Consider the following 26967-nt stretch of genomic DNA (forward strand, 5'->3'; position numbering starts at 1 on the left):
GGAGCCTGAGGGTATGTGAGTGTTCGGCCATGAGTTACAAATTAATGTTGCAAGAATAGAAGCACTTGGTGGAGTAGAGGAGGTTCTAGCGATCATAGTACCTTAGCAACATTTTCTTGACTTTTGGTTGTTGAGAATGTCTACAGCAGATTTCTGTTTCTGGAAAAAGTTCACTTCTGTCCCAAGAAGAAATTCCTGCTTTAAGGATTTCACACTGAAGAGCCCCAAAAAGAGAGAGGCCAGTGCTTAGAATTTAGCTTGGTTTCGATAAGTAACTTTTTTTGTGTTTTCATTTCCCTTTAGGACTGGAGAGAGTTCCTACAGAGCTTGTTTTTCTTTTCACTCCTCCTTCAGTGAGGTAAGAGGATCCAGTAAACTCATAACCCTACTATGGTTGGCTGTTCTGCAGCCTTCATGGTTGATGATTGTTCCCTTGCAGTCACTTTCTCTATTTAAATCTCATTTCCTTTCAGTTTCTTTCCTGAAAACTGTTAATTCTCATTATTCACAGATTCTGTATTTCTGTGCTTGCCTACTCACTACAATCTCCCTGTAACCCTAATATCAGTTTGCAGTGCTGTAGGAGTCATTTGCAGTCAGGTGGAGTGGTGAAAATTTTGAAGCATCTGACATACATGTTCCCAGCTCCAAACAAACAAGGCAACACTCTGCCTTCTTATTTTAACTCTCCTATTGTAAACAAGTATCCTTTCTGTGATCCATTGGATGCCACAGCTTTAAAATTTTTGTGCTTTTTATTGGTGATTTCAGTATTTAAAATGGCACCCACTGGTAATACTGAAGAACTACTTAGTATTCCTAAGCACAAGAAGGCAGTGATGTACCTTATGGAGAAAATGCACGTTGAATAAGAAATTTTTTCATGTAAATCTTTAGAATTTTGCAGAAAAGCAATCCTATGTGTAGTCTTTCAGGCCCTAGTTGACCACACCAGTGTAGGTTTGGGCCTGGAACATTTCCTGCAAGGAGGCATATTTCAGACTACGGGAGAGGGCAAGGGATCCTTCCTGTGGGCTGGAGAGGAGTGCACAGAGGCAAACTGCCCTGAGTTGGCTCTTGGCGAAGACCCACTGGCCACGGCGGACTAACGCACACTAAGGGAGCCAGTCTTGCTCTAGTCTCTGTAAGTCAAGTGTTGTTCCCTCCAGGCTTGACAGTATTTATTGTGCTTTCCTTGGGTACTCCAGTGAACGAGATGTAGTTGGGAGAAGTTTGGCTCCTCCCTCATGTTTGGTAACCAGTGCATGTTGTTGGGCTCAGCAAGATTAAACCACAAGAACAAATCAAGTAACCTCCAAGATGCAATTCCCTTGGTAATGCTTATTTGTAGGAGAAAAGAAATGCAATTCTAAGACCTTGTTTTCTTATATGTATTATAGCTAATACTCAGTTATGTTCTAACTCATCTGAAAAGGGATTTGATAAATATGAGTAACCTTCTTGGGCAAGGAAACTAAGGTTATATTAGAAAAAGAGAATCTTCGACTCCCATTAATCAGGGTTTCTCAGTTCTTACTGTGGAGTAGAGTTACCTGAGCAAAGCTTGCATGTGCTGACTACCAAGCTCTACTCTAGTGCAGTGTTGGAGGATTTGGGACAGTAAGGTCTGGGTGTTTTCTTTTAGAGGTTCCCAGTTGATCTCTCTGTGCAGCCAGCACTAAGAACCACACAGCAAAAATTCTGCTTCTCTTTCCCATGGCCTCCTTTCCTCTTCTCTGACACCGTTTTTTTTATAAAGACAACTGGTCCTTTTATGTTCCTTCTAGATTAAAGACTTCTTGAGCTACATCTGTCCTGTAAATGCATATCCAAATGTCATTCCAGTAGGCACAACCATGGATAAAGTTAAAGAAATGTGAGTAGTTTCTACTTGTGGACTCACATCCCTCCCTTAATAACTTGACTAGGAGACAAAGGATAGTTTTGCCTAAAAGTTTATAAATTGAGAACCTGTTTCTGTTGTAACTGCTTTGACCTTGCATTCATTTCCACTTTCCCCTTTCATTTATAGTGTGGCAGAGTATACAGGTAATGTTGCCAGCTTGTGCTGGGCTGAACCCTAGCTCCACCATTTACTTGCAGTATGACCTTGGCCAGATTACCTCTCTGAACTAGTCAGTTTTAATCAGCAAATTAGGACTATTCATTCATGCCTACTTACTGGCTCTCTCAGATATTTAGGGATGACATATGAAAAGCACCTAGTGGGGCCAAGTAGGGGGTCAGTATAGGTTTCTATGGAATGGATAAATAAAACACAAAGGAGAGGTAAAACAGTGTAATAAGATGTCTTTTACTATGACCATTTACACCTCTTTGGGGTCTTTTGTTGTTTTGCTGTTTTGTTTTTTAAGGCAGGGTCTGTGTAGTCCAGGCTGGCTTTGAACTCATGATCTTCCTTCCTTAGCCTCCTGGATTACAGGGGTACACTGTACCATGCTCACCATCACTCATTTAAAATTTAATTCATCCATTCATTAAATACTTTAGTGCCAACTCTCTTGTTAGGCAGAGTGGTTGGGATAGAAGTCCCTTGACTAGGACACAAACTATCCTTCAGAACTCTAGAGTTTTGTTGAGAAGGCCTGGTATAAATGGAGGCATCCCATACACAAGCTGCTAGGGGTCATAAAGGAAGTTGTCTTACTGTCAGGAAGTCTGCCCCAGAAACTGATGAGGACATACAGCACCAGGCTTCCCAATGTTTGTTGAAAACAGAATCCAGGACTCTGGAGAAAGGCCTGGGTGGAAGACAGAGATTTAAAGTTGGCAATGGGGATGGAAACTGAAATCACGAGGACAAAGGCAATTACCAGAGAGATCAAGAAGGAGAGAACAAAGCGAGGCCAGAACTCTGGGTAGCAGGTAAAGGAAAAGGAGCTGGAAAGAGATGGTGACAGAGTGGCCCAGACAGTGGGAGGACCAGGAAAGGCAAAGTTGAGGCAAAGTATCAGTGGGCAATTACTACTGGGAAGTCAAATACTACTGGGATATGAGGTCTGTCATCATTATCTTGGTAATTAGGCCATTATGCATGCTCAATGAGAGGTTTTAGGAGAATTGTGAGTTAGGAACCAGATTGTAATTGTTTGTAAAATGGATAAAAAGTGAGCAAGTGAAGAATTACTGAGATAGGCTATTCTTTGAAAAACTTGATAGCACAGAGAAAGTTACAAGATGGTAACTGGAGGCAACAGATAAAATAACAGATTTAAATATGCCTTGTGGAGTTAAACTTGAGTATACTTAATCACTTGGAGTGCTTGTAAATGTGTATTTTCCTATCTTCTATTTCTATCAAGCAATTCTACTGTAGGTAGGTAGGTAATGACCTCACTTTGAAAAAGTTACCCAAGGAGAATAGTTGAAATGCTGCAGAGGTTATAGAGGGGTCAAATGGGATGAAGCCAGAACCCATTATGGACACGAGAACATAGATACAGTTTGCGAGGCTCTTGCATGATAGAAGTAAACCCCATTAAACAGGGAAGGGGAAGCAGCCAGCAGTAATACAGTCCCTGAACACCGGGTACATTGCATTACTTAGCATTTTAGAATAGGGATGTATTTTTCTGCATTCCAAGAACAAAGACCTAAGTTTTGCTATAGTCTACTGATGATGTCTGTCTGCCTTAATCCTAACAGACAGTACCTACTGGGTAATATTTAAGTACTTATATTTCACTTTATTATATTGAACTGATTTTTATTTATGAAACATTGCTTTCATCTCTTAAAAGTACTATGATTTCCCTTATGGCTATTTTTCTAATTTCTTTAAATATTGCTGATCTTCCAGCAGCTTTTCCAAAATGAAGTATTATGATTTATTTCAGCTTAAAGCCTTTGTGCAGATCTTCCCAAAGTACTGAGCCAAAGTACAAACCACTTGGAAAACTGAAGAGAGCTAAAACAATCCACCTCGACTCTGGTAAGAATGATTCTGGGTCCGGTGGTGTGGGTTCCTGCAAGGACTGTTCTTCAGGATGCTATCTGGTGAAAAGTGGCTCTGGGCAAAGCAGACGTGGCCCCTCTCTACTTCATACATGTCACACAGTCTTGGCCTTGGGTAGGGTTCTGCCTCGTCTTCAAACTGTAAAGGCAAGAGTCTGATGTCCACTGGAGATATAAAATATGGTAAAAACCATGTACAGCATTCTGAGTTTTCTGAAAATATTCCCTGTGACTGGTATAGATCATAAGGGGAGGCTGGGTTGCTACCCTTCAACATTTCCATCAAGAAGATACTAGTAAATGCTGAAAATGGAGACTTTGTCATTTGTGGATTGATCAGTGGTATTCTACAGATGGCTTTTTCTCTATAATTTTCTACCTTCTTTCATTACTACTTCCATTTTTCAGTGAAAAACTGAGATAAGCTCTGAAATAGAAATCAGAACTTCAGATTCTGGGCAAAGCCCTGCTGGTCTATAGCAGCCAGATTTGGATTGTCATTCCTTTGTGATATGGCCTTCTTAGATCAGGCTTGTTTTGCTAAAATTATGTTGCTAAAATGATTCCACCTCTTTTCAGGAAAGATAATGGTTTGATATTCCACCCCACCCCCCTAGTATCTGTGTAGTTTGGTATAAGGATACCGCTGGCCTCACTGTCCTCTTCCTTTCTGACAGATTGGCATCTTTCTTAAATGATTGGTAAGATTTACTGGTGAAGCCACGTAGGTCAGGATTTTCTTTGTGGAAATGTTTTAACTACAAAATGTGATTTTTTTTTTGTAGTACTGTGTTTTGCATTTAGAACCTCATGGTTGCTGGGCAGGTGTACTACCACTTGAGCCACACCTCCAGTCCTTAAATATTTGATTTCATGAGTAGGCATGAACGGTTGGTTGTTCAGGTTGTTTTCTTGAGTAAACTTTAGTAATATGAATCTTACAAAGAAATTTTTCCATTTTATTCAAGCTGCTGCTATTTTTGGCATAAACCTTTTCATAATATTCCTTACTGTTTTAAAACTTACAGAATCTAATGATATCAAATCTCTCACTCTGGATATTAGTAATTTGTCTTTTTTCATTTTTTTCTTATCAGTTTGACTAGAGGCTTGCCAATTTTACTGATCTTCTCAAAGAACAACTTGGTTTCATTGACTACTCCAGTTTATCTAGTCATTGGGTTCTATTTAAATATTTTCTTTTCATATGCTTTAGACTTCTCTTTGTTTAAAAAGTCCTTAATGCAAAAGCTGGAGTCGTTTCTTTTTTCTGAAATGTTGATTCAGGTCTGTGCCAATATATGTGTAGTTCTAAAATCAGTTGCTTTAAGATTTGTATTTCTGTCACAGAAAATGAGGTATGAGTTCAGAAGTCATTCTTCTTAAGACTCTTTTTACAGTTTTTTTTTTAACTTAGCACCCTATGCTTGCTAGGCTTGCTGGGCAGGTACTCTACCACTTAAGCCCCTCCACCAGCCCTCTTAAGTCTCTTTTTAAAAGCTTTTTGTGTTGTTTTATCTTTACATAATTTAATAGTTTACCACTATTACACTTACCTTCATTGATCACTTTTATAAAATAACTTTTTGTTCCTCTATAAAGGTCGTATGTACTCACTGTAGATGATTTAGAAAATAAAAGGTCATACAGAGCCACACAAATCTCAACTATTCTGATTAGTATTTTATTGTATTCCCCTTGTCTTTTCTATTCATTTATACATTCACAAAACCCAGAGGGGTGATGTAGGGTGATGTTGAAAAATGTTTAGAAAGCAACACTGATTCCAGTCGATAAGAACATTGAAAATACTAGAGCAGTGTCCTCAAGTTCTCAGTGATTCTTAGGGAGTGCACAAGGTAGCAGTGGACAGCACATTTGGGCCCAAGGGAAGGAAATGATGAAACCATTTCAGTCATATAACAACTTTAAGGCTGTGTAGGTGCATACAGGCAGTTTGTATCACTGTTATAAATATTCCTATATTATGTATTTTTTACTTCAAATACTTTTAGATTTTCTTGTGTTACTCTTTCCATTGTGATTACAAAAGTTTTGAATTATGAATGCTGATTTGTCATACATTTAGATTATTTTTATACTTTTTAGTTTTATAAATAATGTGATGAGCAACTTTGTAAGTCTATTTCAAATCTGTCATTATTGGATTAAATTGTAGAAATTAAGATACTTAACACATATTGCCAAGTTTCTAAATTGCTTTCTAGTATGATTTGACCAGTTTTTCTAGACAGCAATGTGCAATGGTGAAAAGTATGAGTTATGACATTTGTCTTTTTAAAATTGCTTTTAGATATTTTTATTATCAGCATGGGTAAAACTGAAGGATTTTGACACTTTCTCCATATTATATGCCTATTTTCATAAAGTTTTGACTTTTATATGATCAGAACACAGAAGCCATAACAGAGTACATTATGTAAGATTCAAATTGAATTGTTAAGGCTATATAAACTTGTTTTTTAGACTCATATAGGAAAGGTGATGTGAAAATGTTTTGACAAGGAAGGACTGTACAGATGAAACATAATACTGGGACAGTCACTGATCCAGAACACAGGATTGTCCAACTTAGAGACTATACAAACATTTCATAAAAACATGACTGACAAAACAAATTATGATCCATGACTTAAAATAAAGCCATCTTCTGGAGACTAGGATGATTCTAACTATAGCAACTAAACATCTTAGTCACCTCATGTCCTTTAGGAATGAAAGGTAAGACTGATTTTAAAGCACAACAGAACAAAGGACTTTAAGAATTAGGTTTGGCCTCTATATTGGCATGCCCTTCCTCTGGGCCTGTTCCACTGCTAAAGGAGATGCTGGATGATGGTCTCTATAGTTCATTAAAAATGTAGTGCTTTAGGGCTGGCAGAGTGGCTCAAGTGGAAGAGCACCTGGCTAGCAAGTGTCCTGAGAAAGGCCCTGAGTTCAAACCCCACCAAAAAACAAACAAAAAATGCAGTGTTAACTTTCATCCATGATCATTGGGAACATAGTTATCTTTTAAAGAGCTGGTTATTTATAAGTTAACACAACTCGGCAATAGAACAAGATGTTGCCACACATAGTAGTCTCATGGTCATTTAATTTCCTTCCTAGGTTAGACGCCTTTAGAAACTGCGAAAATATTTCTTTTCCTCCTAATTCTATACCTTTACAATGTAATTTATGGAAGATTTTATACATTAAGAGAAAAACCATTTTTTTTCTTTTGAGAATACCATTGTTTAAGTGGATTAGGTTTACTATATGCTGATGTAGGGTGATTTAAAAAATCAGTTAAATGCATTTTATTAATTTTTTTTTTCTTGGCAGTGCTGGAGACTCAATCCAAGGCCTTAAGCATGTTAGGAAGGTGCTCTCCACTGAGCTATATCCTTGGCCCAGCTTTTACTTCAAGTGAGAGAACCTGTGCATTCTCTTACTGATATGTCACAGCCTGTGTACAAAATATTAATGAAATGTTTATAGAGGGGGGTAAAAATAACCTATCCTTTTGAAAAATTACATCAGCCAACTGACTGAGCACCTACTGTTTGCAGATTAGTTTGCAAACCTGGTTGAAGCAAAAATAAATTTGGTCCTACTTTCACCAGAGACTTTCTAGAGTGAGATTATAGAAACTTGTGTATTTTGAAAAAGCTCTCCCAATGATTCTAATGATTGGCTTTAAGAACCACTGATCTATATTTTACACTAATAGTCTGGTATAAAAATGCCAAAAAGATGGAAGTGAGTTACTCTCTTTGATGAAGAGTGGCACTCCTATTATTTGCAATCCCAAGAATTAAAAATGTAATTATACAACAAATTAAATTTTTATTCAAAGCACAAATTTACTCCCTTTTCCTTATTTCCTATACACTTGTTTTGTTTGTTCCACAGAGGAGGAAGACGATCTTTTTGATGACTCTCTGCCAGTCCCTTTAAAGCACAAGGTTCCATACCAGTTAACTCTTCACCCTGAAGTATTTTCAATGACTGCACTACCACAAAACCAGTCTAAGAAACTGAGACAAGGCACAAGATGCTGCAAAGCAGAGAGTATGCCAAGTTCTTTCTTGGCCAACTTTATCGACTGTGAAGAATCCAACAGTGAAAGTGAAGAAGAATTAGAAATTCCACAATCACTGCAGGGAGATCTGGGCCCTGCAAACCTTCCTCAGCAAAATGCTGATGTGGAGGTACCACGGTGGGAAGTATTCTTTAAAAGAAATGAGGACATCACAGATGAAGGTTTGGAAAACTTCCCTTCCTCCACAGAGACAGCGGGATCTCAGTCACCCAAGCTTTTCAGTGACTCTGATGGAGAATCAACCCACATCTCCTCCCAGAATTCTTCTCAGTCAACACATATAACAGAACAAGGAAGTCAAGGCTCAGACAGCCAATTTGATACTGTTTTGTTATCTTCCCAAGAGAGAAACACTGGGGATTTTACTTCTTTGAACAAAGGTGCCTATATACCAAAACTGAAGGAGAATATTCCTGCCTCACAGATGGAACAAAATGTACTTTGCCCAAAGGATACTCACTCTGATTTGAAAAGCAGTGATATCAGAGATGAAGAAGTAAGTATAATTCCCAATGTTGGAGAACCAACTACTCAGAGTGATGGGAAACACATATCTGAGGAAAAAAGACTGCTAAATCTTAGCACACATGCAGATTCACAGAGCTCCTCTGATTTTGAAATTCCCTCAACTCCAGAAGCTGAGCAACCTAAACAAGAACATTTACAATATTTATATGCAAAACTGGCAACAGGTGAAAGTATAGTAATTGAGAAAAGAAAACACTCACTTTTAGATAATTAAGAATTAAAACACCTCATCCTTCAAGTAACCATTAAAAACCTAAACAAAGTAATAAGTCAAAATGGATCAAAACAATATGTAAAAATGTTCAAGTAACATAAAAGGTAGTAAAGGGAAAATAGGAATAAAAACAAAAGATGGTAGAACTAAATCTAAACATAATAACTACAGTACATGTAAATGGTCTAAACATATCAATGAAGACTCAGGAAAAAAATCATAACCCAACTATATGCTGTCTACAAGAAAGTCAACTCAAGTGATATAGATAAAAGTAAAAGGATATACAAATAAAGATACATGTAAACAAAAAGAAAGCTGGAGGGCTGGGGCCATGGCTCAAGTGGCAAAGCACTTGCCCAGCAAGCATGAGGCCCTGAGTTCAAACCCCAGTACCACAAAAAAAAAAAAAAATTATGAAAGCTGGAGTGACTATATTAATAGATAATTACCTAATGATAAAAGGTCCAGTTCACCAAGAAGACATAAGAATCCTAAAGGTGGATGTATTTATATCAGATTCACGATACATAAAGCAAAAACAATTGAAAGGAGAAAGAAACTAGTGCACAATTATAGATATTAACTTTTTTTTAGTAAGAGAACTAGTATATACACAGAAAACAATGAGAAGAACTGAACTGAATGACACATCGGCCAACTGGACCTAAATGACATTTATAGAACACTCTACCTAACAATAGAATACAGTTCTTCAAGTACATATGGAACATTCTCCAAGATATACTATATCTTAAGTCATAAAAACAAAAAATTAAACTTGAATTTAAATAAACTGTTGGTGACTGGAGGTGTAAAGCCCTGAGTTCAAACCTCAGTCCCACCAAAAATAATTGGACAAGGTCATGTGTATTTGTAATCCCTGCTACTCATGGGGACCTTGAGTTATAGGCTAGCCTGGGCAATTTAGCAAAACCTCTCAAAAAATAAAAATAAAAACCCTGGCATTTATACACTGGTAAAATTAAAACTAGAACAATTAGGGTGTAAAAAAATGCTTAAGAATTAAATGTCTACATGTATGTTCAGTGAATCATTCAACTTAAAAACCTATCAGTGCTTTTATGCTATGTATAAGGATTTAATAAAGTTTTATAACTTATCTTTATAAACATTTTGGTATGCTGTCATTTCAGAAGATAATCACTTGAGTCACGTCATGATTTAAAGATTAAGCTGACAATGATATGCATCATCAGCATGCTATATAATAATTAGACCAAAAAGTATTGGATCAACAATATGTGTATATGTAACTGTATCCATTTGTATACAGTCACTAATACTGGACTTAGTTTTAGTAATATGCTGTATGATCTAAGGCAGGCATTCAAACAATGCTTGTAAACATTCTTCTGAATGTATTCTTAGCATTTTATCACCATCATCTTGTTTTGTATCTAAGCATGGCACAAATGCTGGCTGAATGAATTCAAAGGCTAAGAACCAGACTTATCAATACACTTGAGATGATCAGATTTTAAAGTGTATATTTAGAGTACAGAATAATAATAGCTAATATATGTGGTGCTCACTCTGCGATAAAGCTCTAAGTTTTGTTTTGTTTTTTACATATTATATATAAACTCCTTTAACCCTCACAACCACCCTTTAAGGTAGACAGGTGACTAAGGCACACAGGTTGGTTCACAAAAGGGGCAGAGCCAGGATTTAACCACAAGCAACTTGGTGTTAAAAGTTCATGCTCTTATAAGCACTATGTTACGATGTTTCAAAAAAATGCAAATACATACCATGAAAATGGGCAGGATTATTTGTAGTGGCTACTTGATTTTTACTTTAAGAACTGCAAATTACTGAAGAAAACAAGATTTAAAATGCCAAGATAGGTTTGGCAGAATGGCTCCAGCAGTAAAGCGCCTTCCTAGCAAGTGTGAAGCCCTGAATTTAAACCCCAGTACCACCAAAAAGGTAAGGTATACCATAGAAAAAACCCAGTGGCTAGTCACATAGTCAAGTATAACTTAAAGCCCAGCAGTTGGGTGAGCTTAGGCAAGTTAACATTACATAACCAGTATAATCTGTTCCCATGGATGTAATATAGAAATGACACCAACCTTATAGGTATATGAGAAGTACATGAGTATTATACACAAAGGGCCTAAGTCTTACTCAATGAATATTAGCTATGAATTCTAAAAGTTCTCTGCATTTCCAAGCAGAGTTTAGCATAATACAACTAAGTTTCTTTGCTAATAATGTTCACAAAACTTCAGAAGTATAGTATCATCCACATTATGCTGTTTAATTTACTTTTAAAATTCAAATGCATGAATGCCTAAAAGGAAAATAACATTTAAATAAATTGTATAGAATTTTCAATTAATCTTGTCAGCAGGTTGTTAGGAATGTATGTCTTTCTACAGCCTTACTGGAAATGACTACAAAATATTCGAAAGCAAATAAAGCTAAGCTAGGGTATGAAACATCAAATGCCAAACTGAATTTATTTTGCTGAGAAATGAACTAAGAGAGAAAAAGTACAGTCTAAATTTTGCATATGGGGGAAAACCCTGAGTTACTGTGTATTGCAGTCCTATAAAAATACTGAAAAGGATAGTATTACAACTTTCATGGTAGTTTTACATTCTAAACTTGCTCTAGTAGCCTTGAGTATTTGTTTTACATAGAGAACAAATTCTGACATCTTTAGGAAACTAAATAGAAGTAACTAAATGTTCACTTAAAATAATTAAAGCCCCAAACAGTTGCTTCATTTAAATAGCTTCTATTATTTTACTGCCTAAGTTCAGCATTTTAATAGAAAGGTAAGACAAATACTCAAAATCTCAAGGGCCCATTAAATTTCTATTAGCAAGGACAAAGCTAAACTATGAGTTTACTGAAAATAGTCTTCCCCTTGCCGTCCAGTTTTACATTTTTTAAAAAATCCAGTTGACATCAAATACCTAGATAGTAAAACACTGATTTAAAATTTAAAATTTTTTAAATTTAACTTGTGAGAATGGAAATTCAAAGTGAGCTTAGCTGTGAGGTGGAGGTGCAACCTGTAAACCTGTGATGCTTTCTCACCACTGACACTACCTGAAGGATTTTTCATAAAGAAAACGTAAGAAATGCTATAAAATATACTTTTTCTTGACACATTTTGCAAATTTTGATTATCAGACATACTGTATGAGGTCCCAAACATGCAAATAATTTATCCTATATTGTGCAAGAGCAGTTATGTGATAGTAGTATAATGAACAATAAAATACAGCTTCTCCAGAAAGTAACAATTAAGACACTGGAAGTGTTGCTTTCTTGAATTGTCCCATTTCACCTTCTTTGTGGGTCATTAAAGCCTAGAGCTTAGGTACAACTTCATTAGGAATACTGAAAGCTAGATTTATTTGCTACATTTATCTTCACGTTGGAGACCGTGATTACAAATTCCACAATAAAAATGAGATGAAAAGTTATTTTCATGATTGAGGTCTTACTACACAGGATGAAAAAATTCCACTTCAGTCTTTATAGGTCAATATTCAGGCACACACTTTGGCCAAGTTTAGTTTTATTACATCTAAAAAATTCTTATATAAAACAAGTGTCAGTTCAAATATAAATTACTTTTTAAGAAGAATCTGCAGGAAATACAAAAATAAATTTGGTGGAAAGGAAATGTTAAAACTGCCTGAAACTGAGAGAATGTAATGTTGGTATACATTACATTATCATTAGGTACAGCTGCTCCCCAGGTATCTTGTTCCTCTCTTTAGACCAGAGATCCTCAACATGGATCTCCTAATTCATGCTAAGTGGTGCCCTTTTAGTGCTCTATTTCCTCTGCCTGGTACTCCAAAAAAGTCCTTCTGGTCCCACTGTCCTGTCCTTTCAAAGAAGCCTTACAGCCAGCCATTCTGAACCTTCAGAAAAGGTATTTTGGAGTTTTCTACAGGATTAAAACTTTAAGAATTATAGATTCAGCTATGTAACCTTCTAATGGTGTAGACTGCTTCAAAATATGAAATCATTTTATACCACTTAAGTATATCATTAAGATGCCAATGTTTTAATGAAAAAATATAAAAAACTCAGTCTCACCTATTTGATCAGATATAAGATCAGTGAGTACTAAACAGGAATATCAGTATTAGTAATAAAAATAGAACTTGTCTATTTGCATGAAATGAATTAACTGTTTCTTTGAAATCAGAGTGAATGTTTCATCTAAGCAACTGTTACCTCATCAGTTTAACACTTTTCAAACACTGAAGGGGGCACTTCCCTATTCTCAAAGACTTAAGTATGCCTTATGTTGATCTATAAAGTTTGTCTCCATATTTGGTATCTAACCACCAAATATGTTCACTTCAAGTTAGTCTTTATGACCCTTTGTCCTCTTCAGAAGCAACAGTAATATATTTGGCAAATGTCTTGAACATAAATTATACATAAACATGTATAATCTTAATAATATAAGAGTCCCAATACTTTTTAAAAGTGTTAACATTAGGAAAGAACAAAACTATTATCATCAGCCCCATTTTCTGAAAATTCAGTTGAGGTAACCTCTGCAAGTCACTGCTCCACATTTGCACACAGTTCTGACCCTCTTTTTGGCAGGGCTGTGGTCAATAGAATCTGAAGATATATCTCCAGAACCTGAATATATAGAAAAAGAAATGTAGGAGAAAGAGTTAAGACAATTTAAAATGAATTTAAAATTTTCTATTAGTTTTAAAGTAGTTAGCAAGGGAGCTTACTTAAGACCATTACGTTAACTCCCAAGGAAACCCCTTTGAATATATAAATGTGACTATTATGAGACATTCATTATGAACTGCCTTGAAAGGATGGTATGGGCTAGTAAGAAGTAAGACGTATGCTGTGAGCTCATGCTTGTGAGAATGGCTATCTGACATAGTGAAACCTACTGAGAAAATCCAATGTACAATCATTCTTTTCATACAGTACATAAGAGCACAATGAAGTGAGGTCAAGCAGTAAGAATATGTAAAGTCCATCATTCTTAGAAAAACAAAGGAAAGAAAATATTCATTGTTACAGTAAAGCAAACAGAATTAACTGTTCATTTAAAGACAGATTTAAGAAGTAAAGGAATAAATTTATGATTTAAATTATACTTTAAATCTTCTGAATATACATCTTACATTCAGAAATGTAAGTTTACAATTTCTATTAATATAAGTAGCATAGCATTGTAAAAAGTTGTTATAATGAACCAGCTTCCAAAACAGAAGTTCTGAAAAAAGTCAGGAAGCAATGTGATATAAAAGAAAAGACCATTCCCCAGCCCAAACCAGGCAGGCCTGGGTTACAGATTTACTTGTCAGGAATTTTGGATCTTAAGTAAGATGACAAGGTCTTATAACCTGTATTTCTTTCATCTTATTAGTTTGGTTCAGACAATCTAAGGTCTTTTTCTACTTTTAGCTGATAGGTCATGTTAAAACTAAACCAATAAATCTATACTTGAAGACCATACCTTTCATTTGATAATCAAAGGTCAGCTCTTCTCCAGCATGAATGGTCCTTGTGGAAAATAATGCTATTCGGGGAAGACGGGTGTCAAGGTTATCAATGAAAACATTGAACACCTGAAGATTTGGGTCACACTAAAAGAAATTAGAACAATTTAAGTAAAGTGATGTCAAAGAACTCTTTATATGCCATATAAAATCTTCACATTGCCTGAGTATTTGTTTTTAAAGTTCTACTGGAAACAAAGTTGTTTATTATGGCATTCATTCAAAAATACTGTTTTCACTTATTAAAAAAAACCAAAAAACCTAGCTTCGCCAATTATTAATTGTTCATCTAGTCTCAACTTTTTTTTTTCCTGGAGAATTTTAAAGCAAGTCCCTTATAACATTATCATTTAACCTGTAACTATTTCAGTAAGGCATATACCTTAAAGAACCAGAGTAACTGTTCTATTCTGGTTCTTTTACCTCTTAACCTATAACTATTTCAGTAAGGCATATACCTTAAAGAACCAGAATAACTGTATTTTAAGAATCAAATTAGCACCATGGAACTCCAATTTTATGTTGCAGAAGTTTCACTGCTTAAACTTTTATTTGGCATTATTCAACATTTTGAGAACTCTAACTTACAGAATATCTAAGAAAAGAGAACTAATCAATCATACCAGGAAATCAAAGTAACTGTCCCTGGATAGAATATACATATTTTGGGAATATAGTTTGGCCTTCTTTATCTATAGGTTCCACACCCACACACTCAACCAACTTCAGATTCAACCAAACATGGATTGAAACTATTTTGAGGAAAAAAAAATCTTATCTGTACTGAACATGTACAGACTGATTTCTTTTGCTGTATTTCCTAAACAATACAGTGTAACAATTATTTACACTGTACTAGGTATTATAAGTAATCTAGACATGACTTAAAGTATAAGGGGCACTTTAAGAGATGTACATGTGATCTGCAAACACTGTACCATTTTGTATAAGGAACTTGAACATCTAAGGATTTCAGTGCCTGCAGGGGGTTTTGGAGGCTAAGAACCAGAGCTAACAATGAGAACCCCTGGAATACTAAGAAATGACTAACTATATCTCAAATGTATTGCTGTTATTTAAAAGAAAAAGTTCTTTAAAGCAAAGGTTTGAGTGAAACAGAATTAAAAATGGAGTTAGGTCTCTCACATTTCACTGCTATCACATACCAGTTTCCTGGTATGCCATCCACCAGAAGTTTTAACATGACTATATCCTTCCTCTCTGAGATGCAACAACCCTTATTATCTGCAGCATAGCATCTATAAAATGAGGACAATATCAACCTCACTGACCTATCTACCTGGCTCTTAGCAGGTAACCATTAATTTATTAATTTCCCTTATTTATGGAAAGTATAGAGTACAAGATTCTGAAGTTAAGATTACCGTTCTAAGTTCTTCCAAACATGAATTAAAAGGATGAATAATTTATAATTAGAAAAAGGACTAAATGCTTCAATATTCCAGAAATCCCTAAATTTTATAGAAAGCTTAACATGTCTACACTTTAATGCATTTATCTTAAGCTGAACAGTAGCCCTCCCTTGTCCATGGAGGGGGTATAGTCCAAGACCACTAGTGGATGCCTGAAACTGTAGATAGTACCAACCTCTATAGATGTCAGGTTTTTTTTCCCCTATACTTATGTTAGGCACAGTAAGAGATCAATAACAAATAGTAGAATATTATGACTAGTACTGTAATAACCCTTTATAGCTTCTCTGTGGACTATCCAAATTTCTAGCAACACTACCCTTGTGCCATTATTAAGGGTCACTTGAACACAAGCACTAGACACTTGTGACAGTTAACCTGACAACCCAGTAAGCTACTAAGTGACTGACAGGTGGGTAGTATACATAATGTGGACACTGCACAAAGGGAAGATCCATGTCTTGGGCAGAGTAGAGTGGTGGAGTGAGACAGTGTGAGATTTAATCATGCTAATCAGAATGGCAGGTAATTTTAAAATTTACAAATTATTTCTGGAATTTTCACTGAATATTTTCAGACTACAGCTAACTGTGGTTAACAGAAATCGTGGAAAGTAAAAATGTGTGTGTGAAGCAGAGTACTGTACATTCTAAAATTTAGTTAACTTCCTTAAGAAACCTAAATAGCTATGCATGATTCTTAAATATTTTACTTAATTTCCCTCTAATTTCCTCCCTCATTATGAAGATAATACCTACTTTATTAAGTTACTGGAAAGCTGAGATGAAGTAACATTAAGACTCTTGCAAAACATAGTATTTAGTAAGTGCCTCAATGTTTACCTTCCTAAAACAGCAATAATACCATGATATAACAACAGGAGAGGCCCTTACATTAAAATACTTTGGAAGGGTGTGTAAAGATAATTATCCTTCAACTATGGAAAAATCATTAAAAACAGCACTAAATTGAAACGTATGTAAGGATTCCTTACACTATGATTCACAAAATGAGAAACATTTCCATATCGAGCTGCATCCACTGTGAATTCATCAGATTCATAGTCCAAATCAAAGAGATATGTGATTCCTTTGTTGTCATATAACTGTCCCCGTCTTTCGGCTTCTTCACTTGTGATTACCTAAGGAGAAAAAAACTAAGTTTTTTTGTTTTGTTTTGAGACGGGGTCTCGCTTTGTTGCTCAGGCTGGTCTCAAACTCTGGGGCCCATGTCATCTTCCTACTTGCCTCAGCTTCCTAAGTAGCTAGGACTCCAGGCAATAGCTTGCATGCAAAACCACAGATATTATGTAGCTACTGCTAAACTGAAGAAATGTTCATTGGTAAACCAATTAATACAGTAATGGCTACAAATGTTTAAAAAGAAAATTCAAGTTTCATCAAAATAAACATTGACACACAAACCAGGAGCTAGATGGAAAGTGTGAAAAATAGAAGGAAAATGATAGTGCAAAAGAATGCCTTTCTGAAACTGGGGGTGTGGCTTAAGAGCATCTGCCTAGCAAACATCAGGCCCTGTGTTCAAACCCAGTCACATCAAAATAAATATAAATGAATAAAATTAGAGAAAATTAGCACGTTGAAACATTGTTCTACGTTCATTACAGTTAGGCTATCTAAAAACTATACAATAGCTCTCTATAGCATGTAATACCATGTAAAGGACTGCATTTAGAAGTACGTGTGATCTAAATATGCTCTAGAGGCATGCTTTTTCTGTGACCCATCTGTGTGCAGTCACAAAGGGAAATTTGTTACAAAACAGGAGAGAACTGTCAAATTTGCAGTCAATTATATGGAAAGCGCTGTTTCATACAACAGATATTCAAGAAATGCTATGTTCAATACCATCATCCAGGAGCTGGGGATGTCACTAAGTGGTAGAGCGCTTGCTAGCACGTGTGAGGCCACTGCGTTCAATCTCCAACACCACAGAGGAAAAAAATATCATCTACAATTCTCCTAAGAGCACAGCTTTTCCTAAGCTCAGCTCAAGAATCCAAAAATATCCAAAGTGATTCATGTTATCAACCAGATTTAGCTGCTAAGTCAAAAAAAAAAAAAAAAAGGGACATGAGATCATATAAGATCTAGTGATTTCTAATAATTTGCCATTATCAAACATGTAAGGATCAAAACCAGGGTCCCATTTAATTTCAGAATTCTAAAGGAATACAGATAATTATAGGTGATCCAATTCCAGATACCTTAAGAAACCAGTCAGATTTGAGAATCCCAGATATGCAGCCACATTCGTATCCTTGTCACAGCTTAACCCACCATTTGGGCTGAGGCAGTGGAGGGCAGTGAAAAGCATTTTAGAGTTTTGAATACTGTTTCTTCTTTACTACTATGTGACCTGTGTGACATTGGGCAGGTTCCTTAATTTCTCTGTGCCTAAGTTTGTTCATCTACAGTAATGGTACTTGACAGGGTTTAGAGGACTAGTGAATTAATTATGATAAGGCACTCAGAAGAGTATGTGGCATGTGTTAAGTACTATTTTATATTTATGTATATGACATGTATAAAAATAAATTTGGTACTATTTGGTAATTTAGAGAATGGTCTGCAATTCAAGGTGGCTGAGTTCCAAAGAGATTTTTTTATGGGTGAAATAAATGCTTTTATGTGTATTTTACAATACTTACTCAGAAAGCACTGGGCTGCTCTATCACATCTTTCATGTTGACACAAAACACTGAAGGAAATGTAATCAGTCTGAGCCAAATAAATGAAGTAAATTATACCTTCAAAATTTCAAAATTAGCATGTGTTTAGGTTTGGGTTTTTTTTTAGGACTTTTATGTAAAAATAGATGTCAGATTTTAAAATATACACATGCTATGTTCAATGACTATAATGGTGCTTGTTGAAAAATGACTATCAATTTAACATATATATATATATATATATATATATATATATATATATATATATGTATTTCTAACTATGCCAGTGAACTCTCCTTCTGAATCTGAAAATGAATTTTACATATCTGCAAATGATAATATCAAAATGTACCAAGTATTTATGTTATGTATGTGACAAGGTAGCTTTTCAAAAGTGTAAGCCTTACATGCACCTTATTGGTTATGTGATAAATTAAATGTACCTCTCCAACATATTCCATGACAAAACTCATTCTTTTAATCTTCACAAGGGTTTTTACACCCCAGCCACAGCCATTGCTAGTTCGAAAGATGCAAAGTGAATATCGTGTGCCTTTTTGTACAATCCTATTGGGACAATCAGGTCCACATCGGCACCTTGAGTTGCATTCATAGATGGGGGTTCCAGGTGGGATTCTAATTTGTTGGTTCTTATTATAAGCCAAAACAACTCCAGCTTCAGCAGGACAACATTTCTCAAAGAAGCAATCTGTGCATGAACAACCAAAGGTAGCTTCATTGACTAGACTGATCCCAGGGGCTGGCTTGTATTCATTAATATAGTAGAAATTTGAAGGTGGGCCCTCCAAGTCAACAGTATTTTCAACAAATATCATTCCTTTATGGTTCTTTCTTCTGTTGAGTTCATCTTGCCATCTCTGCAGAGCTATCCTTTGTTTAGCTTTCTTGACAATATACTCAGCAATGGCAGGTTTCAAAGTTTTGTCATTGTCTTTTGGAATTATTGCTTTGCCTTTCTTTACTTGAGATAAATAATTATGCTTGTCATTATAAAATTGCCGAAGCAGTAATGGACACTTGAGATTTTGCAAAGGTTCCCAAGTATTTGTAGAATCTGGCCATCCTTTCCATTTTACAAGATAATATTCCATATCCTTAAAATATAAAAAGAAAATGCAAATCAGATTATTACATTCTCAATTATTACATTCTCAAATAAATATCTGAAAGAGTAAGCTATTATCATTTTTCTTAATAGCTCAGAATATGTAAAGGGTCAGCCAAGTTTCTAAGAGATAAGTACAAAGCATAAAAATCAAACGTTTTCTTTATATTACATAAATAGATGTGTCACAAAGTTTTTGACAATAGGCTAAATAATCTTACCTGGAGAAAGATAAAGGCCCTGAAACTTATGAATATCCTACTAAGCAGTAATTAGGTTAAACAAAAATGTATTCATCTTGATCATGGAAACAGATGGTCCAAAAGCTATGACCTAAGTTACTGGCTTACCTGGCTAGCACAGATGCAGGTATTCTCTAAGGTCCATACTTAGAATGGTTCACTGGACATGAGGGAACTTATATTTCGCCATGTTTCTTGGATACACATTCCTTAAGACATTCTAAACATGCACTGTGCAGTACAATCACTGCTAGCCACATGTAGCTATTGAGAACCTGAAATGTGGCTAGTCCGAACTGAGATGCACCTTAAGTATAATACAGAATTTCAAAGATTTATTATGAAAAAAGTAAAATACTTCTTTTAAAAAACACTGATTGCCTTTGCAAGTGCAAAACCCTGAGTCCAAACTCCAGTCCCACCAAACATAAATAAATAAATGAGATTGTATGTTGAAATTAAATATGATACATAAATTTGTAATATCTGCACACACATTTCTTTTTTATGTGGTGCTGGGAATCAAACCTAGAGCCTTGCTCATGGTAGGTAAGTACTTTACCATTGAGCTATAACCCCAGTCCCTATCTATAATGTATTAATAACAAATGGTCCTTGGCATATTTCTGAGGTACAAATCAGGTTGAGGGACACTGCGATACATCCAAAAGTGAGTTTATTTTATCCCCACTATCTGTATCTTAGCATTTTATTATATTCTACTCAAGAAACAATTAATTCCTGTGAATTAAAAAAACTTTCCTGGGCTAGAGCTATGGCTCCAGTGGCACAGCATCTACCTTGCCAAGTACAAGGCATTGAGTTCAAACCCCAGCACATTAAAACAAAAACAAAAGAACTTCCCTTCATCTTGAAAACTAGTCAAAACACATACAATTTTTTCTGTTAAAATGTGTTAAAGTGTGGTCTGAGGCTATGCACCAAACTGTATTTCCATGGAAGCATACACTGTAGTTCTAGGGAAAAAAAAGACTAAGAAAGCCTAGAGGCACAGTGAAGTATTTGTCAAATTGAGCCTCATTAAGGTCTAAAGATTTCTCCCTCCAGTCAGGTAATGCCAATTTGGGATTGTTGGAAGCAGACATCTTTACAGTGAAGCAGGTAAGAGATCCAATTGGCTGTATCTCAACTCTTCTATTCCCTTTAATTCTAAGTTTTCGATTTTTATTTATGCCAGAAGAAGTAATGTAATCCTGGTCCCTTTTTTTTCTGCTACAGTTTTTCCTACCATAGCCCTGAGTTATGTCAAATGTTGCTAAAAAAAAAACAACGAAAAAAACAGAAACACTACCTTTAAGTCTCATGGTAAAATTATCTTCTAGCAAAACTAAAAACATTGAAGTTTGGGATGTGTGTATTTTGGTTTTTGTTTTTTTGGTGGTACTGATGTTTGACTAAGTTTTAAATGCTAATCATACTGATACCTACTTAATTTATGGATAATAAATATACTTAGAAGACATGAATGCCTTTGGCAAGACAGCATAGAAATATCAGCAATATTTTATTTTTTAAATTCTAAAAAGATATTTCCATTATGAAAAATAATTTTACACAGAAAAATCACTAACCTATGAAATTAACTCAGTAACTTAAAATTCCAAATAAAAGCCAAAAAGCTTATAGGCTTATAAATTATCAGTACCTTATTTTTATATGTAATCAACTCTTGATTACCTACAGAAATGGAATACAGTGGTAAAACTAATCCATAAATTATTCCTATGTAATTTGGAATGCATCACAGGAATTTCTTCATGAAGACATTTTCCTCCAACTCTATTTGGCTTAAGTTAAATTCATTCACGTATTTTCACACATATAGTAAGTACTTGAAAGTTCATTAGGAAGTATGATGAACTATAAGCCACTGCAAGCCTTTAGGAGAAAAATCTCACTGTGAAAAGAAGGCAGTAATATGTGAAATAAATAGTGATGCAAGATATATTTAAATGCCAAAGTAAAGAAGATAATCAATACCATTAAAATATAAAGAGGGAAATCAATATAGATCAGACCATCAGAAAAGGGAGAAGAAACAGAACAAACTATACTGTGAAAGACTGATAAAATTTGTTGCATAGGGGACATTGCAGGCAGGATGAGAAACAGGGGCCAAAGCTTGAAGCTAAGATTACATGAAGTATTCAGAAAACAGTTAAAGAGATGGATTTGTCCAGCTTTAAAGTTCAGAATGTTGAACAGAGATAAAACTGTAATGTTAGGGCAAGAGCAAATTTTAGACAACCTTGAATACTTGGCAGATATATCTGAACTTATTATAGGGCAATCCAATAGTTCTTACAGCTTTCTGTGGGGAACTTCATTAAATACAAATACATTTAACTCCACATTATAATTTTAATTGCCAAGCATTTCTAATTTGTGAATCCTCACGTATTTTGATGTCTCTATCTATAGTGGTAGCCACTGCTTGACCATTCCTTAGGCATGAATACCATGATTTTTCTTTTCATTCTTGTTCCTTTTCTACTTAATTTACTGAGACTGCTTTCTCTGTCTGCCACTTAAACAATACAGATACTCAGGTCTCTGTCTTTGACAGCCTTTCACACTAAAAAAGTGTATCTCCCTTTTGAAAACCTGATGAAAAATATGGACCTTTCCATGACAATGTCACATACATAACATTTTGGGTAATTTCAGGATATTTGTACTCCAAGTTAAGAATTCCTACTCCATATTCCTTTTGGGCAACCTCACCACTCCAATACTTTAACATGCTGACAACTCTCTGAACTTTACCTGCAAAGCCATATATTCAAAAGCCTTCTTGATGTCCAACAGGTTCTTAGAGCACTCTAGCTACATAGAATTCACACTGTCTGTCATAAACTAATTCTTTCTGCATTCCTCATTATGGTGAATTTTATGCATCAACTACCTATAAGCTGAAAACATGGAAGGTGATGAATTCCTTCTCAATTCATCATGAAGTTTTTAAAGAAATGGACTTCTTTCTGTCCATCTCGATTACTACAGTTTTAGTTATCTCTGGTCCAAAATTCTTGACTGGATTATCATATTAATCGCCCAAAGATTCCCTGCCTCCAAACTGACCACTTCAATTACTCCACAGAGCCAGTTACTCTTGTTTTCTTGTTTGAAAATTGTTGATAGTTCTTCCACTGCCAACACAACACAGTTGGAACTTCTACTACAATAATGAAAACTGTTCTTGGTTCACAGGCTGGGGAACGTAGCATAGTGGTAGAACTTGTGCCTGGCAAGTGCACACCTCTGGGTTAGATCCCCAACACCATAAAACAACAACAAAAAACCCAAACTCTTCTTTTAGCCGGATGGTGGCTCATACCTATAGTCCAAGCTAGTTTGAAGGCTGAAGTGAGAAGATGGCGTGAGTTCCTAAGTCTGTGATGAGAAAGACCTCACTTCAAAAAAAATCATTAAAAGAAATTGGTCCCTGATGCCATTCTGGCTCAATCTCCCATTATAGTCTCATTCATACACTACCCTCTAGCCGTGTAAAACTACTGCTTGTCCTTGAACATGCCAGACTGTTCTATACCTTTCTACTGCTTTGTTTATAAAGTTCTCTGTAATTAGAAAGGCCTCTCTCATTGACCTTAGTGAACACTTCTTTCAGTCTTATATTTTTATGTGTAAGCTGTAAATCTTTTAAAGCACTTAAATGTCTCTTTCTTTTTCTTCAGTACTGTGGTTTGAATTCAGGGCCTCCAGCTTGCTAGGTAGGTATTCTAGCACTTAAGCCACATCTACCAGCCTAAATGTTACCTCTTTTATGAAGTCCTTCCTGCCTCTTCCCCAAGAACTGGTCACTGTCAACTTCCTTTTGTTCCCATTTCTCATTTAACTATAAGCTATTTGTGAGAAGGAATGAAATTTTATTCTTCATAGTCCCAAAAGAAGCATGACTGCCCACTATCTCAGGTTTTGACTAAATGCTTCTAAAGACATAACAAAAAAATGTAATTACCAGAATATAATATAAAACTCAAAACAGTAACTACATAAATTCTTAAAGCTTTTAAACTTACCCTAGAAACAGCAATTCATGGTTTTTCAGTATGTGTTTTGTCACCTATTATCTATACCAACACATGGTAGCAAATACCAAAACTTTAAAAAGTGTGTAAGTATGAGGACAGAAGACAAGAAAATTTCTTGTATTTTTGTTAGCCTGAATCTGATTGTGAAAGCAGCAGTGGTACTATGTGACCACAGTTGAGAACTATTATGATCGATGTAAGTAATTGGATTTCATGCCAATAAGGAATTGCGAGAACTGGGTAAATATCCTGTGCTGAAAAAAAATGATCCATGCAACCTTGTGAAAGTCCTTTGTAGCTCTTTTTTTTTTTTCACAATTTCTAAAATTTTGGTTATATTTTAATGTATCTATGTTGTTCTAGTTCTTCAGAAACCACTGTAGGTACAACCAGCCTTTTAGGAATATTACTCTATTGTTAGATAGAGACTATTCTGTTAGTTTGGCCAGGCAGTATATTGATGGTTCTAAAAATGCAGATGTACTGGTATGTTTTAAGTCAGAGCTGTAGGTGGTATTTTTACTTTACTTACTAAGGGAGAGTTCCATCAATGTGCATTGGGGCTATACAACTTTACTGTTAAGTACCCACAGTTTTCTCAGAAATTATTCTGTATGAAAAGGTGACGTGGCAAGGAACACTGCTGCACTGAGATAAAAACTACTACAATGCACATCCTTTAAATTCAGTTTGACCCCTGAGGTGAAATCCTAACAGTAGCAACCCTTTTGTTTCTCAAACAGCATTTTTTTCTGTTTCCCAACTTGACTACTTTAGACCTCCTCCACTTTGCTCAGGCTCCCTATCCCACTGCCTCCTTTGTTATTTTCAGTATGACCCTTGTTCCGAATTTCCAACCTCTTGTGGATGTGAAACTACAGAGAAAGTGGATTATATATAATCCATTTATGTGCTTCCCCTATCAATTATATCTCTTCTCCCATCTCTTCAGTTCCTCCCTCACTACTCATTTCCAGTAGCTTTTAAACTTCTGCTTATATAGGTAAGGAACCTCTAAGACATTAAATTAATAGTAAAAGACTGGAGCTAGGTCACAGGGTCAAAGACTTCGGATATGGTCTCTCATTATAACATTCAAAATCACATGTATATATTATCTACTCAATTTTTTAATAAAAAAATCAAAATTATAAGCACTCCTCTGCCCTATCTTGCCTTCACTAGTCTTTTCTTCAAAGCTATGAATCTTAGAAGAACTGTCCATACTCCTTGACTCTCCTTTCTTATGTCTCCAATTCATTTTTTCATTCATTCTTTGGACTCTTCTATTCATTCCACAGAAACTACTCAAAAGGCATCAATGGCCCCTGGACTGCTAACTTCAATGGATTCTATATAGTTCTTCTTTGACCCGTCGTTCAACACTCTTCTGGTGACATAAACTCATCCTCAGACTCCCATGATTTACTCGTCCAGTTTTCTTACTTCCTTTCATTTACCCCTCTTTGACAGATCTACCTCTAAGTACCCCTTACTATTCTTCAGGGTTCATTATCTGGTCCTTATTCTCTTCTTACATTTGCTTTTCTTGGACTACTATAACAGCCGCTTGCCATCTTAACCATTTGGGGTACAACAGTCAGAGTAATGTTCTTAACACATAGATCTTATCGTGACACGACCCTGCAGAAAACTACTACACATGGTTTCCTATTGCCCTCAGATGAAGTCAAGAGTCTTCTTGGCTTGTAAAATGTTTCACTTGCTAGGTCGTGCCCATTCTTCCAGCCCCATCTTATTCCCTCTTAGAGCCTATGTTCTATTCACATTTTCCATTCCTTAAAGAACTAAAGCTGTCTTCTGCATCAATATTCATCCTACTAAGTATCCTCAAGGATACCTGCCTAGTCTCTCCAGAGTAAGTTAGATCCTTCTGTTACATTAGCACTTACTTCACCTAAAGTAAAGTACTTTGTACAAGCACTTATGCTTTGTTCTCAGCATTCTTTATCTCACTAAAAATAAACTGTATTATCAGGTAACCATCCCCCATGCCCTTCAATGCTGAGATTCCTAGTTCCTGGCTCAGGGTGTGGTAGATGGCCAATAAATATTTGTGGAGTTCATAAAAGGGTAACTATCTACTCCCAAGAGTTTAATCATTATCTTTTGTCAATTGTGTCAATATCTATGATTCCAACTAGGTCTCACTCACTCTTAATTTGGAGTCACATTTCCAACTTTCTACTTAAAATATACTCAGTTTTCTTCCCCAAACCCAATCCAGTTCTTTCTCCCATATTCTTGGATCCTATACAGTAATATTATTTATACCAATTCTGTCCAAATCAGAAACCCATATTTTCTGAGATGTGGCTTCATTGTTGCAGATTCCCACCATTGTGACACAAACCACAGACTTATTAATTTTACCTTATTTTTAAAAAAATTCCAAGCTGGGTGCTGGCAGCTCATGCCTGCAATCCTAGCTACTTGGGAGGTTAGGATCAGGATCAGGAAGATCACAGCTCGAGGCCAGCCTGGGCATAGTTCATGAAACTCCATCTCCAAAATAACCAGAGCAAGATGGACCGCAGGTTTGGCTCAAGCAGTACAGCACCTGCTTTGCAAGTACGAAGCCCTGAGTTCAAACCCCAGTCCCACTTAAAAAAAAAAAGCTGCCTACTTCTCTTCATTGCCACTGTTAATACTTCAAAGATCATTGTTTCTTACTGAGATTACTAAGCAGCCTTTTAGAACTTGTAGCCATACATGCGTCATTCCCTTTCTGCCCAGCTTCTTTCTTCATGCAGAGAAAAGCCTCTGAATTACAAATCTGATGTGTCACTCTTTAGAACCTTTCAACTGGATCCCCACAGCCCTCAGATGGCTGAAAGAGCCTTTACTCATCTCTCAGTCTTTCCTACTCCTACCACCCTACTCTCAAGATAGAAGCCATACTAAATTATAACATTTATCATTTCAGGTCTCAATTGGTCATCACTTCTGAGCTTTCTGTTATCTATATGTACTTTCCACAGATCTTGTAACAATGTTTGTCACAACAATACTGTCAGT

General features: G+C 35.8%; 2 protein-coding genes across 5 annotated transcripts in view; one reads left to right on the forward strand and one right to left on the reverse strand.

Moving 5' to 3' along the window:
* Positions 1–9288, forward strand: part of Dclre1c (DNA cross-link repair 1C) — a 31349-nt gene extending 22061 nt beyond the window's left edge. For all 3 annotated transcript variants that reach the window (XM_020171571.2, XM_074056610.1, XM_074056609.1), the window contains 4 exons: positions 304–358; positions 1788–1876; positions 3858–3952; positions 7891–9288. In XM_020171571.2, coding sequence (XP_020027160.2) covers positions 304–358; positions 1788–1876; positions 3858–3952; positions 7891–8822 — 1171 coding nt within the window. In that variant the 3' untranslated portion in view covers positions 8823–9288. The remainder of the gene's footprint in view (positions 1–303; positions 359–1787; positions 1877–3857; positions 3953–7890) is intronic.
* The window catches only part of Suv39h2 (SUV39H2 histone lysine methyltransferase), a 28901-nt gene continuing 10422 nt past the window's right edge, over positions 8489–26967 (reverse strand). For both annotated transcript variants that reach the window (XM_020171541.2, XM_020171550.2), the window contains 4 exons: positions 18931–19602; positions 16790–16936; positions 14320–14449; positions 8489–13475 (listed from right to left, as the gene is read on the reverse strand). In XM_020171541.2, coding sequence (XP_020027130.1) covers positions 13369–13475; positions 14320–14449; positions 16790–16936; positions 18931–19602 — 1056 coding nt within the window. In that variant the 3' untranslated portion in view covers positions 8489–13368. The remainder of the gene's footprint in view (positions 13476–14319; positions 14450–16789; positions 16937–18930; positions 19603–26967) is intronic.

The sequence above is a fragment of the Castor canadensis genome, chromosome 15 (genome assembly GCF_047511655.1).
Source record: "Castor canadensis chromosome 15, mCasCan1.hap1v2, whole genome shotgun sequence".
Classification (NCBI taxonomy): Eukaryota; Metazoa; Chordata; class Mammalia; order Rodentia; family Castoridae; genus Castor; species Castor canadensis.